The 14952-nt window shown below is 38.4% G+C and overlaps 1 protein-coding gene across 4 annotated transcripts in view; it reads right to left on the bottom strand.

Moving 5' to 3' along the window:
- Positions 1–921: 921 nt before the first annotated feature.
- The window catches only part of RABGAP1 (RAB GTPase activating protein 1), a 196338-nt gene continuing 182307 nt past the window's right edge, over positions 922–14952 (bottom strand). For all 4 annotated transcript variants that reach the window (XM_051979598.1, XM_051979601.1, XM_051979600.1 and 1 more), the window contains 5 exons: positions 13082–13186; positions 10028–10111; positions 9570–9641; positions 5636–5833; positions 922–2794 (listed from right to left, as the gene is read on the bottom strand). In XM_051979598.1, coding sequence (XP_051835558.1) covers positions 2672–2794; positions 5636–5833; positions 9570–9641; positions 10028–10111; positions 13082–13186 — 582 coding nt within the window. In that variant the 3' untranslated portion in view covers positions 922–2671. The remainder of the gene's footprint in view (positions 2795–5635; positions 5834–9569; positions 9642–10027; positions 10112–13081; positions 13187–14952) is intronic.

Genomic DNA, 14952 nt, shown 5'->3' with positions numbered 1-14952 from the left:
CTTTTGGAAATCATTAGAAGCATTAAATCTATTCCTTAGGAGCAGAATAAACTGAGCAGCCTGTTGGTAAAGCTCCTGCTATCATCTTCCTCAGCCTTGCTTCTTGGTGTGTACCTTTATTATATACAATATGCAACCATTATAGTAAGAGTAAGTTGCCTCTTAAAACTTTGAGAGCAGGAATATTTGGAGCTCAGTTAAATTAAAACTGTCTCAGGTCTTTGTTTACAGCAGGAGTTTAATGTAAGCTCTGAAAGGGATTATCGTAGAGAGAACCTCTGATATCAACCCAGCAGAGAGAGAGAGAGAGAGAGAGAGAGAGAGAGAGGGGTGTGTGTGTATGTGCGCGCGCGTGCACCTTAGGTAAGGACTGAAAATTACTACCTAAGTATCACTAGTGGCTTTGAGTCTTTTCACCATTTCAGCACATCTTCCAACTCTTAAATTATGGAAACTATCCTTTAAAAAGGAAGGTACTGACGTCATTGAGAGCCTGGAGACTTTGTAGCTAGCCTTCATTTTAGAGTAGGGGAGTCACCAGTTTGTCTGTCTATATGGCATTACTCTGCTGCTGAGTAAGGTAGGGCTGGGGAGAGACATGTAGCTGGGGACTGGCTAATGAAAACTTTTATGGCAAAAGATCAAGGAACACTTCAAGAAGAGCCATAATTTACCATCTTAGAAAAACAGTTAATGAGTTAATTTGATTTAAAAAACAAAAATCAGAAAAACACTCATTGCCTGTTGGCCAACCTCTGGGAACAACCTTGTCCAAACTGAAACTTGGTCTAGGACAGAAGACACAACAGTCTGTTGTTGGGTCTCCTAAATTCAACGCTTTCCAGTTTGATAGGAACTAATCCAACTTATGCAAAGTGGAACTTTCAATACAGATGCTTATTAAAATGAAATAAAACAGAATTATATAATACAATGTTACTGGTTTATATTTCAATTCATAAAGTTTACACACTGAAACTACCCCAGCACAATGTCCACACAACTTAATATTGGACACACTTACAGTTGTTTGGGTGATTAAACAATAAAGATGATGGAAGCAGTTAAGGAAAGGGTTTGGGTATATAGCTGCGTGTCACCTCCTTCATCACAGGTCACATTAGCGAGCATTAGTACAGTCAACAAGAAAAGGTGTACAAAGTAAACCAAGTATCTTTATATACAGACCAGTGTCTCCTCTTGTAATCAGCTTGCTCACACTGCACACAAGGTAAAGGAAAAAAAGTAACCGATACAAGAGAGATCTGTCAGCACAACAAAAACCATTATAAATTAAAAATGAAAGTGAAAATAAATCTTTTTTAAAAAAGGAACAAGGTGCTAAAATCTTCATTCTATAGCTTTCGAGTGAGAACTTCAAGCCGATGTGAATGGGGAGAGGCCCACACACAAAAAGTACTCTTGAGAACAAGGCTCTTGAAACCCAGCTCACAGATCCAGAGTTTGAGCAGGTGCGATGTCCCCGGAAAGTCAGTGAAAGTATAATATAGCTGGTGAGTCCCAGAGCACCACTACCTTGCTGTAAGTGCAGAAAAAAACATATACATACACATCCCAAAAGACCAACTACATGTGTACAATTCAGTTTCTCATTCATACATATATGTGCAAACTTAAAACCTTGATGTTGGGGAACTCATCTTGTCATGGGGGGTGGGGTTGGGAGAGAAAAGGAACAGCCCTCAAACGGAATCAGTTGTCCAAACGGCCACATAATTAGTTAGCTACACATCAGCAGTGTCGGGATTCCCAACACGATTGTTTTGTGTGGGCTTGGGAAAAAACTGGTTAGATCTGTCTATATGACTGACATAAGTAAAATGACATTTGCCCCAATTTTAATTATTTCACATCTCACATTCAAAGACAAGTCACCTAACATGGAGCTGTGAAGTCATTTGGCAGCTAGTGCTTTAAAAAAAAAAAAAAAAAAAAAAGAATTGCATAGAATTGATTAGAAACATGTAAATTATGCCAAACAGAAAAATGTGCGGTGTGTTGTCTAACAAAAGCAGGTGGTGTCAATCGTAGTCATGTAACCCATTTTCTTCCTTTTGGAAAACTTCCTGGATCCTACATGGAAGGACCTCTTACAAGATTGAGTTGTGTTCTTGGTTAGTGACATTCCACCCCTGCCATTCTCTATGTATATACACATACATGTGTGTGCATGTCAACACACATACATGTAAAGATACATGTATGTATGGATACATGAATATGTATATTTTTTACACACACATATTTGTATATACACACACAGAAGATTAAAAAAAATTCAAACTGATCAAAAGCTCCCTACACCTGTAATGTAAACTTGGCTGCAGGATGTGTTAGATTTTCGTATGTACTATGACTTTGTGAAAAAGGCCTCTCAGGGGGTCTCACAATAGAGTGCTTCTCCAAAGAGTTTCAATCTAGCTAGAACACCTGTTAAATATCAGTAGTATGGAGAGTCCTACACAGGAAGCCTTGTTTTGCATGTTTCCATCCACTTTATCATTGATCTATCAAAATCCTGACATGCTGCTGTGTTTCTAGGTTATATACATTCTGGTCCTCTGACATGTCACAGAATCAAACAGCTGGCCGAGGAAGGCAGCCAAAGGTGGTGTGTGTTAAGAAGGTGTCTCTCTTTGGAGGTGTCACCTCAACAAGTCTCTTTCCCTTGGACACCAGTCACTGTCTTTATAGAACTAATGGTTCGGTTGAACCAAGTCTTCTTGGCAGCCTGGACCTCATTTAATGCAAGACCCAAATGGTGCTCCAGGTCCTGAAAGAAAAAATGACCCACAATTACTTTTCTGCTGCTGTCACTCCCCAAACAACCTGCCACAGCTCCAATACTGAGCGCAGAAATGAAATGCCAGCCTTCAGCTGACACAAAGTCCTGGGTTTGAATCCTGTCGGAGACACTGCTAACTAGAGTGATCCTGGGCCGATCACTTCCTAAGACAGTTTGGGGCCTACTGGCCCAGAGTTTGTCAGAAATAGATCCAAATCCGACTTTTGCCACATACCATTTGTGTCAGGCTAGGCAAGTCACTCTTCTAGAAGGGACCACATTACATACAGATAAGTAGAGATGGTTTTCCCTCGAAAAATAATCACAGGCCTGCTCAAAAATAAAAGTACTTCTCAAAATTGATGGGAGACTAAAATGAAGGAATATATTCTGGCTATGCTTATGCCAGGAATTATGATTTTTTAAAAAATAGCTTTTTATTTTTCCAAATACATGCAAAAACATAGTTTTCAGCATTCACCCTTGCAAAACCTTTTGTTCCAGCAATATTATATGATGATCAATTCTGATGGACGTGGCTCTTTTCAACAATGAGATGATTCAAACCAGTTCAATGATCTTGTGATAAAGAGAGCCATTTACACCCAGAGAGAGGACTGTGGGAATTGAGTGTGGTTCGCAACAGCATTTTCACTCTTTTGGTTGTTGTTTGTTTGCATTTTGTTTTCATTCTCATTTTTTCCCCTTTTTGATCTGATTTTTCTTGTGCAGCAAGATAATTACATAAATTAAATTATATACATATTGGATTTAACATATATTTTAACATGTATAATATATTGGATTACTTCCATACAAAGGAGGGAGTGGGAGGGAGGAGGGGAAATTTTGGAACACAAGGTTTTGAAAGGGTCAATGTTGAAAATTTATCTATGCATATGTTTTCAAAATAAACAGCTCTAATTAAAAAAAAAACAAAAAACTTTTGTTCCACATTTTTCTCCCTCTCCATCTCCCCCCTCTCTTATACAAGTAATCCAATTTATAAGTTAGACATGTGCAACTCTTCTAAACATTTCCATATTTATCATGCTGTGCAAAAAAAGGTGGGAGAAGGAATGAGAAGAAAGCAAGTAAGCAAATAATAAAAAAGGTGAAAATAATATTTTGTGATATCCTCTCTCTGGTTGTACGTGGGTCTCTTCATCACAAGACCATAGGGATTGGTCTAAATCATGAACCATGTCCATCAGAATTGATCATCATATATTGCTGTTGCCATGTATAATGATCTCCTGGTTCTGCTCATTTCACTCAGCCTAAGTTCATATAAGTCTCTCCAGCTTCTCTAAAATCATCCTGCTGGACGTTTCTTACAGAACAATAATATTCCATAACATTGATATACCACAGTTTATTCAGCCATTCTCCAATTGATGAGCATCCATTCAGTTTCCAATTTCTTGCCACTACAAAGAGGGCTGTTACAAACATTTTTGCATATGTGGATCCCTTTCCCTCACTGAAGATCTCTTGGGATACAGACCCAGTAGAGACACAAAGGGTATGCACAGTTTGATAACTTTTTGAGCCCAGTTCCAAATTGCTCTCCAGAATGGTTGGATCCATTCACAGTTCCACCAACAATGTATCAGTGTCCCTGTTTTCCCACATCCCCTCCAACATTCGTCATTATCTTTTCCTGTCATCCTAGCCAATCTGAGAGGTGTGTAGTGGTATCTCAGAATTGTCTTAATTTACATTTCCCTGATCAATAGTGATTTAGAGCATTTTTTTTCACATGACTACAAATGGTTTCAATGTCTTCATCTGAAAATTGTTCATACAGGAATTTACTGTTCTTCTCTTGTGCTTTGTAGAACCATAGGATTTAGTTTTTAGAAGGGAGTGGATCCTGTTTCAGTGTTAACCCTAGGTCTTTTTGCTCCAAATTCATGTCTTTTCAGTACACTAAGCTTGCTTCTTATATTAACACCACCCTCGCAACCTCTACCCCATCATAAATTACCTCAGTGTTTTTTGGCCAATTGCTCATTTTTAGCAATGTTCCTATAGAGCCAACTGTCCTCTTGTAAATGTTGCTTTGCCTGAAGTTGCTTCTTTCTAGAGTCAACTGCTTAGACGCCAAAATCTTGGTCTTTAACATCTTACTGATTCTATGTCACATATATATGCTCAATTCATGCAGTGAATCTTCCACTCATTCAGTTAAACGTAAACAGTTTTTTTTTTTTAAGTTCAAGACACGTCAGCAAACACAAAAATGGAGAAGACAATGCCTCTGCCCTCATTTCCAATAGTTTTTCCCTTACAATGCAGAAGAGATAAAAGACATGTACAAATAACTTTGATACCACATGAATCTGAATATAGCCATGTTTTCTCTCCTCTCCTTCTTCAAATTTGGCTTGTAGAAAAACTTTATGTATAGCACATCTCAATGACTTTATCTTTAAGGATGTGGCTTATAGTGTTATACCAATATGGGTAAAACACAATCATGATAAAGGCTATATAAGTGCAGGATAAAGTTTTGTTTCTATATTTCAATAAGATTTAAACTCCTACTCTATAACATTCTTTGAGAGAAAAGAATCTCCCAAACCTGTCTTTGGTCACAGAATGAAGGCGGTTGGGAAGATAGTGGATAATACTTTTCTATCACTAAAATGGGAAAAACCACAGGGCAATCGATCTGGTTCATCATACAGTATGAAAACGTATTCTTTAACCAACAAAAAAATCATTCTTGGCTTCTGGGCCAAGTCCTGAATGAATGTGTCTTCCTGATAACCTGAACAAGGTTCAGTCTGTTCCTGGATCACCTGGCCCAGTGGCAGCACTCACCTGGATTTTACATTCTGCCTCGACCAGCTGCAGTTTGGTCTGTGCCAGTTCTAGCTCCATCTCCCGCAGCTGGTTTTTCAGCGTCTCCTTTTCTTCATCGGTATCTTCATCAGAAGTCTCTGTGGCTGAGGTGATGGTTTTCACACGCCCTTCCTTGTTGAAGAACTCTCTGCAACGCTCACAGTCGTCCACCTTATGCTGAAACCAGAGTTAAGGGCAGTATCACTTGATTAGCCCACGGAAAAAGAGGGATTACTTTTTTCAACTTTAAAAAAAAATACAACTATTGATATTTTTGTTTCTCACATCACCATAGTTATCTCAAGTATCTTTCCCTCTCTCCCATCCCCATGACAATCTTTTAAAAAATTTTAATTGTATTTTATTTTTTGAAATACATGCAAAGCAAAACCATATATTCCAATTTTTTCTCCCTCTCTTCTCCCAACCCCAAGACAGAAAGCAATCCAATCTAGGTTAAACATGTGCAATTCTTCAAAACTTATTTTCATATTCACATGACAGTATTTTTATATGTAGGGCAAAAAACCCCACAGGAAAAATCCCAAAATACATGCAATGTCCAACACCTGTGGGCCTCCCTACCCCACAGTGGGGTGTATGTTTGGGGTATCCTCTCATCTCTCTCCCTTTTAGGCCTGAGGGATGTTTATAATTTCATTCCATTCAGTTTGAGTGGTTTGAGTGAGTGGTTAATGGTGGTTCTTTCCATTTATGTTGTTATAATTTTCCTGGCTTTGCTGATATACATCTTTTCATCTAATATAATATTCCATGACATTCATGTACCACAATTTGTTTAGCCATGCTCCAGCTGGTGGAGAGATACTTTGTCACCCAACTCTTTATAAATGTTTGGTACATATGGAGACTTCTTTTCTTGGGGCATTAAAGCAAAAAATGGAATCTAGTTCAAAAGCCATGGATATTTTAGTTACCCTTTTCACAAAATTCCAAATTGCTTTTCAAAATGTTTGTAACATGCTCCACCAAAAATATATTTAGAATACCTGTCCTTCCACTAACCCTTTAGCATTGACTGCTGTCATTTTTTGTTATTTTATATTATTTTCATGCAGCAGCCACATAGTGAAGGAACCAGGGGTTACTTCTTTCAGTTATCTGCCAAATCCTTTCCTAAAGATGTTGCAAATCAAGTTCTCATATAAACTGTAGCAATATGTAATTTTATATAGTGAGGCCATTTCTATGTTCCAGGTAATCTTCCAAAACACAACTTTTCTAATATGGCTACTGATTAAAAATTCTGTATATAATTATGAATTCTTCTGTAATTAGGGGCAAATGGAGAACAGAGTATGGTTGGAAGGACATTTTACCTAGAATCTTGTTGCATCAAAACTACAAAGGATAACTCAACATAGACATAGTATGTAACATCAGAGGAGGTAGAGACCTTGGATAGAAAGTCATGGAACTAGAAGGTACACTGGGACATAGAACATCAGGGCTGGACTACTCCAGGACATAGGATAGTGTTTGGCCATACTAAAAAATTACTGATTGATTGCTACCACATAGTTGAGACCCTACTGAAAATATAAAAAAAAACTTGGAAAATTAAACTAGCTGACCAAGAGAACAAGATGCTATTCATTTAGAGCCACCAAAAAAGTGATAGTTGGAAGACATAAATAACGCTGATTTAGAACTATACCCAAAGGGCTATCAAACTCTGCATACCTTTTGCATACCCAGAAGTGTCTCTACTGGGCCTGTATCCCAAAGAGAAAGAGGGAAAGGGACCCACATGTGCAGAAATGTTTGTGGCAGCCCTTTTTGTAGTGGCAAGAAACTGGAAACTGAGTGGATGCCCATCAGATGGAGAATGACCAATGGAATGAAGTCTGGAGAGACTTGCTAAGTGAAGTAAATAGAACCAGGAGAACACTGTACACAGTACACAAGATTACAGGATGACCAACTGTGATGGACGCTTTTCAACAATGACGTGATTCAGGCCAACTCCAACAGACTTGTGATGGAGAGAGCCATCTGCATCCAGAGACAGGACTATAGGGACTGAGTATGGAGCACAACATAGCATTTTCACTCTTTTTGTTGTTGTTTGCTTGCATTTTTTTCTTTTCTCTTTTTTTTTTCCTTTTTGATCTGATTTTTCTTGTGTAGTGTGATATTTGTGGAAGTATGTATAGAAGAACCTCACATGTTTAATATATGTTGAATATCCCCATCTAGGGGAAAGGATTTGGGGGGGGGGAAGGAAAAAAATTAGAATACAAGATTTTGTAAGGGCAAATGTTGAAAATTATCTATGTATATATTTTGAAAATGAAAAGCTTTAATTAAAAAAAAAATAAGTCTGCTGGGAAGTTAGCTTTTAACTGCAAGGTTAAGGGAGAAGCCTAGAATCTCATTTAAAGGAACAGCCAAAGAAGGTTCCAAGAATGTGTAAAATTGCAAAAACATAAGAACTAAAAGGCAAATATAAAGTGTAAGTGAAAATGGATTCAGACATCAGTCATGCACTTGGAACCTAAATTAAATTAAAAGTTTTGATTTTTTGCAATGGGAGCAGGTAGTTTATGCAGACCTAGAATGTTACATAGCTGTGACTAGCTGTTGAGCTGAAGAAGTAAAGCAGTTACTCATCTTTGTAGGTCAATACTTTGCTTTGATACAATAAAAAAAATTGTAGTAATTTAGGGCTGGAAGAGATTGCAAAGCACGAAATCAATGTAGGATCATAGATTCAGAGCTAGAAAGACCTTCAGTGGTAATTTAGTCCAGCCTATATAGATGAGAAAACAGAGAGGCCTAATGACCTAAGTATGATCAGAGTCGGGGTTCAAAAGTCCTGGATTGGCCATTTATAAAGAAATGACCCACTGTCAGCAGCGTTTTAGAATGTTCCTGTTCACGACTGAGTTGGACCAAAGCTGGAGATCCTCAGATAGCTTAGGTTTTTTGGGTCCTCCCAATCTGATTGACACCCTTCCTTATGACTTCGTAGTCCTGCAGGAGGGAAGTCCCTGAAATCTCCTGAAATAATAAATTTATCAATTTTTCCTCTTCCTATGACTGCTTTTGGTATGGAGGTAACTCTAAGTTTTTAAGGGCAGCAAGTACTCAGGCCACACTATCTTTTTGTTAGAAACATACATGTATATATACCATGTATAGTATACACATATACAGACTCATACATACAATATACTTCTTCTACATACACTAGTAATATGAGGAATTTCTATAATGTGATATCCCTTTGAATTCAATAAAATGATTCTACCTTATGAAATAATCTTTTTTGATTTGTCATAGAAATGACAGCTAGAAGAGATCTTAGATGTCCTTCTTTTGATAAATGAGGAAATCAGAGAAGTGACTTATTTGAGGGTACATAGTGAATTTCTGACAAAGCTGGGAGTTAAAACGATTCCCTGACTGCTAATTGTGTGGAAAAGAAAGATGAGTCTTTACCTAAAGTGAAGAACTGGATAAAAAGCATAAAACCTAAGTTTTATTTCTAGCTCTTAACATCTATCAGTTCTGAGACCATGGTGAACTTAGTATTTTTAAATCTTAGTGTCAAAATCTGTTAGGAAATTGGACTTGATAAATTCTAAAGGGTCCCCTCTGAGCACTGGCATTCTATACTCTTCTGACATTTTGTGTTTCTGTTCACCAACAGCCTTTTAACATTGCAATCCCCAATAATAAAGCATTCATGGTCCTACCCCAGGGAAAGTAAGGTTTACACACAATTTTCTCAATTTCACTTCCATATGACTGGAAAATGTCATTGCTATGGTTTGTTCTGCTTAGTAGTATATAACGAATAAAGAAATGCTGTAAATAAAGTTCAGAAACACTTTGCCTTAAAAGTCAAAAGCAAATTCTATCAATATATTAAAAGAAATTCACTTACCCGAATTTTCTCAATTTCTGCTTTATTCACTGACTGCTGCTTTTCCAATCTCTCGCTCAACTGGGAACAAATCTAAGGGAACACAATCCATGAAACATTTGAAGCAGTGCAATTAACTTATAACTCACTCAAGGCCAAAGATGGTCAGTGTAACATTCAGGGATAATTTTTTGGGCAAGATGACTGACATTTGTGGGTGATGTATCAGGAGGAAAATAAAAATTTGATCATTCAGAACTTACTTAGTTGTGTTAATACTACTCTCATGTCCCCTAAAGGCAAAGCCTGGATGACTCATGAAGCTTTTTGGAAACCTCAAGCACAGTAGAAACAGGACATTATTAATACTTCAGAACTTATAGGGAGAGAGTAGAGGAACAGGTTTCCCCAAGAAAACATCTGCCAATATTCTCTATCTACAGAAGAAGATCATCCATCAATGGACCAGTGGAACTTACCTGCTTGTAATCACCAATGATGGAACTATTTTTTTTAATCTCTGACTCTGCTTTGTCCAGCTCCCGGCGGCACATTTCTTTCAGCTGTAGGAAAAAAAGTAAAGGAATAAACAAAGCCCTGATATTGTGCTACTATTGTGTATACTCATCACCAAGAACTAAATGATCTCTTCTGCAGAACTCTTAGAGACAAAAAAAAAAAAAACCCAGACCTGGAGAAAGGAGACATGAGACTGAGTCCAAAGCCTTCTATGGGGCCTAAATGAACAATCCCTTTGCATCACTGGCCTCTAGTTTCTCCACTAGTAAGATGAAGATGGTGATAATTGCATTTATGCACTTCCAGGAATTTGAGGAGAAAGCATTTTAGAAATGGTAAAGTTCTCTATAAACGAGTCATTCATTAATAATAATGATGATGAAAATACTCCTTCTGCCTAAGGTCTGTTATTAGACAATTGTATTGTACACTATACACTATGGAAATAGGTGTTATTATCATTGTCAATTTTTGGCAGAGCCAACTTCCTGTTCCTCAAATCAGCAAAGGGGAAAACACCTAATAGCTCAAACCACAGGTGTCAGTCAATAAACATTAATTAAGTGCCTACTATATACTAAGGACACCAAAAATGTTTGCAAAAGACAGTCTCTGTTTTTAAGGAACTCACCATTTCATAGGGGAAACTAATATGTATGAACAAGCTGTAGAGGAAAATTAGAATAGGAAATAAAAATAGAATAGGAAAAATAAGAAAGAAGGCACTAAAATTAAGAGGTGAGAAAAGTTTCCTTTAGAAAATGGAAAACTACATAGAGCTTGAAACAAGCCAATGGGTGAAAATAAAAAGGGAAGCATTCTAGACACTGGGGAAAATCAGAGAAAATGCCCCGAGTCAAGAAATGGAATGTCTCATTCAAGGAATAGCAAGGAAGTGAGGCTGGGAAAAAATTGGTACATTTGAGAATCATCAGGACAGAGATGATTTAATTTAATCTATGAGAACTGATGAGATCCTCAAGGGAAGTAGTACTAGAGAGGAGAGCAGGTCCCAGACAGAGTCCTGTGGGTTACACTTCAACCTGGATAAAGTCCCAGCAAAGTAGTATGAGGAGTGGCAGATACCTGGAGAGGGCAACATCCCACAGACCTCACAAGGAGAGGATCAGGGGAAAGGACTGGAGCAGATGGAAAGGAAAGGGAGGACTAAAGAAAAGGCATGGGATTTGGCACCTAAGAAATCTGCAGGAACTCTGGAGAGAGTTGGAAGGATGAGGCTACAAACCAGGCTGTGAGGGCTTAGGGGAAGAAACACCAAAGTGGAGGAAGCTGCTGTATGTAGGATGGTGGTGGGAAGCATCATGGAGAGCTTTTTTTGAGGGCAGTGGAGATGAGGCAGGGTGTATTTGTGGATTCTAGGGAGGAGCCAGTAGAGAAAAGGAGAGTGAAAATAAATGAAAGAATAGGCAGGCCAGAGGGGACAATCTGTTGGGAGGGAATGGGAAGGATTGGGATAATACAGAAAATCTAACTTAGTTTCAGGTTTTGGGCATCATCTACAATAGCTCGTATGTTGTTTTTCAGCCTTGCTCAGCAGTAAGCATCAAGGTCTAAGGTGGTAAATAAAATAAGGCCAGTATTTCATTTCTTTCTCTCTTCCCTGAATTGTGAGGATGTGTTAATAAATGAAGAAATGGCCAAGAATGAGTATGTGTGGCAAAATATACTCACCAGTTAACTGTGTAATGTTAGGGCCCGTCTGCCCAAGGGTCAACTCTGAAGAATTTTTCAGAGTAAGTGAATTTTAACTTGTACATAAGGAGGTATATGCAAGATGGATTTTCCATGAGATATATAATCTGAAAAGATGGAACAGCCACAGAGGAAGAGGGAGGCTGAAGAAGTTGGCATACAGAGTACTGTCTGTATACACGTGCAATTGTAAACACCTTAATGGAAGGCCTCAATATGTTTGGTGGACCCTTACCCCCATCCCTGCCCCAACTCAGGGGCTCCGAGAGACCGTGAACAAGAGTCACACAAAAGAAGACACTGCTCTGCACTGCTGGTACAAGAGATCCACAAGAGCGTGATGGGTTCTCAGCCAGATCAACAAGAACCCTCACATCTCCCTTTCTGTGTATCTGTCACAGAGTCAGTAATGTCACTGTTGGGAGGAACCTCAAATATCACTTAGGCCAAATTTCACATATGAAAAAGATCCTGAGAGGTGGGGTGAGACTTCTAGAGCGAGGCTCTAAGTTTCCTGTAAACTCCTCATCCACTGCTCCTGTCACTTTACTTAAGACTCTAGAGCAGGGTCCTCAAACTACGGCCCGTGGGCCAAATGCGGCAGCTGAGGACAATTATCCCCCTCACCCAGGGCTATGAAGTTTCGGCCCTCCAACAGTCTGAGGGACAGTGAACTGGCCCCTATTTAAAAAGTTTGAGGACCCCTGCTCTAGAGGCTCTAGTAATTCTTCTTTGCTAGATGAAAGAATGGACACTGACCTACTATCTCCTTTCCAGTTTGAATTATTGAGGATCATTAGGCTTTCAGCAGTAAATAATAAATAGGGCCTTTGGAGAGAAACATAATCCAACTGTCTCAGGTTTTTCTCGTGCCAACAGGAAAAACAGTACTTGCTCTGAAGATTCCCTTTTAGTCCTCAGTCACAGTATGACAAAGTACTAGAATGCAGACTAACAACTGAGAAGAAGCTTAGAGTTCAATTTTTAAGGGTCAACAAGATTTTGAAGCAATGAATGTTTAGAATATAGAATGTCAGAGCTACAAATGACTTTGGAGAGTTCCTAATCCCAATTCATTTCCCAGATGAGGAAGTCTGAAGCTAAGACAGGAGAAGTGACAAAACTATTAAGGTTCCATAGCTACAAAGTAATCCAGATTGGACTTGAACTCAAGTCTCTTATCCGCAAATCCAGTGCTCTCCCCCCACACACTGCGCCCACATTTCTTTGCTTTCCAGGGGCAGGAAAGCTGGGAATGGAAGGAAAGGAGAGGAAGATTAGGATGTCAAGACCCTAGTCACCTGAGCAGACTCCTCTTCTAGCCGCCTTTTCTCTTCCTCTGCATCGATTAACTTCTGTTTGGTCATCAGCAGCTCCTTATTCAGGGCATCTGCTTTTTCTTCTGCCTGCAACACAGATTTATTGCATTGGAGTCGTCAAAGAATCTTGTAAAGTTAGAGATGAAAAATCACCTTGTTCAACACTCAATTTAAAGACAGGGAAATGGAAGCCAAGAAAGGAGAAGGAAATCTTTTGCTAAAGGTCATACAGCTGCTGAATGACAAGGCAGAAGTGAGATCCCGGGCTTCCTGCCTCTGTGCAAAGTAGTTTTCATGAGAAAGCAGAGCCATTCCTCCTGACTTCTACTTGTTCTGCTGACTTCTTCCCCCTGATCATGAGAGGATCTGGAACTTTTCAGTTTCCACTCATTTCTCTGGGTGAAAACGTGTATCTTTTTACTTTCTTAATAGTCTGCTTGAAAAAAACAAAAAACTTCAGCTGACACTCAAAGGAGTCAATGAACAAGTTTTATAACATCAAAAAAAAATCATGAGAAATTGAGCCTAAAAGATATAGACTTTTAATCTATAAGGCTGAAAATAACTAAGTGTGTAGGATATTGAGGCTCCTTCCCTAACTGAACTTCAAATTGTACATGCACATTTTAGAATGGGACAGAAAGTGTGAGTGACATCTGAATGGACTGGTAGGAATTCAACAGACACAGGAGAGGAGGAAGGGAATTAACTTGAAGCAAAAGGAACAATAGCAAACATATGGGTATGGAAAAGCAGACACACACATACACAGAGAGAAAGAAAGAGAAAGAGCATTTTTAAAGAGGTGGGGCAGAGAATAGTTCTGTGGATGCATATGGATCCATCTATGGATGGAACATAAAATACATGGTAGACAGCTGATAATACGAATATAGAAAAGGTCAGATTGTGCCAGATTGTAGATTTCCATCTCAATATCAAGCCACTAAAAAACTTTTAAAAAGAGGAATAATATGGTCAGCTATTTATGTATACATAATGAAGATTGGTGTAATGACAAATGGAGGGTCCATTTGACTGGGGAGAGACAAAGACTTATTGGTAAGTGTACTGCAAAACTTTAGCAGTAATGAAAGAGAAAGTGCCAGATGCAAGTTATATTACAGAGACACAAAAAAAGAAGTGAATAGCTATCCATGAGAGGTGAGAATAGGGAAAAAATCATAAAGTGCAAATTATTAAGTGAAAAAGAAATAAGAAGTAACAAATCAAGGAAATCTACACTACAGAACCAATACTTTTCCTTTTTTTCACTTAAGAAATACTGAAAGCTATCTAATTTCATTATAAAATTTCTGTAATTACTTGGACAACTGAAACCCACTTTCCTTTCCAATGTTTAGAAAGCTTGCTCAGATAAAAGCATTGTTGAATGTGAGAAGAAACCACATAGAAATAATCCTGACTTTTGGGAATATAAAACCTGGCAGCAGTGAGCATTTTAAAATAAATGTCTAGACTCTCCCTGGTGTTGAGCACTTCCAAAGTCAGACACTCACAGCATCCCACTGAAGTCAAAATGCTGATGAGTAACGACTATACTAGAACCTTTGTTGGAAGGGAATGCTCTCTTTCTCTTTTGATAGCATGGCCACAAGTGCCCTTTCTAAATATCACAGTCAGATCTTGGTGAGTATATTCAAAGGATGCAAAAAACCAAATCAGGATGCTAACTTAGAGAACTTCAACTACTGGCTGTCTTAAGAAACTGACAAACACACACCAAAAACTTCTTCAGATCAATGAGAATCATTTCCTCCCTTCCCAGTAACATAAATCAGTTTTTCCCTCAGAGAGACAAGTATACATTGTTGGATTGTATCAAAAAATGA

This window comes from Antechinus flavipes, chromosome 2 (assembly GCF_016432865.1).
Source record: "Antechinus flavipes isolate AdamAnt ecotype Samford, QLD, Australia chromosome 2, AdamAnt_v2, whole genome shotgun sequence".
NCBI lineage: Eukaryota > Metazoa > Chordata > Mammalia > Dasyuromorphia > Dasyuridae > Antechinus > Antechinus flavipes.
The sequence above is the reverse complement of the archived record's forward strand: the minus strand, read 5'-3'. Positions and strand labels throughout refer to the sequence as shown.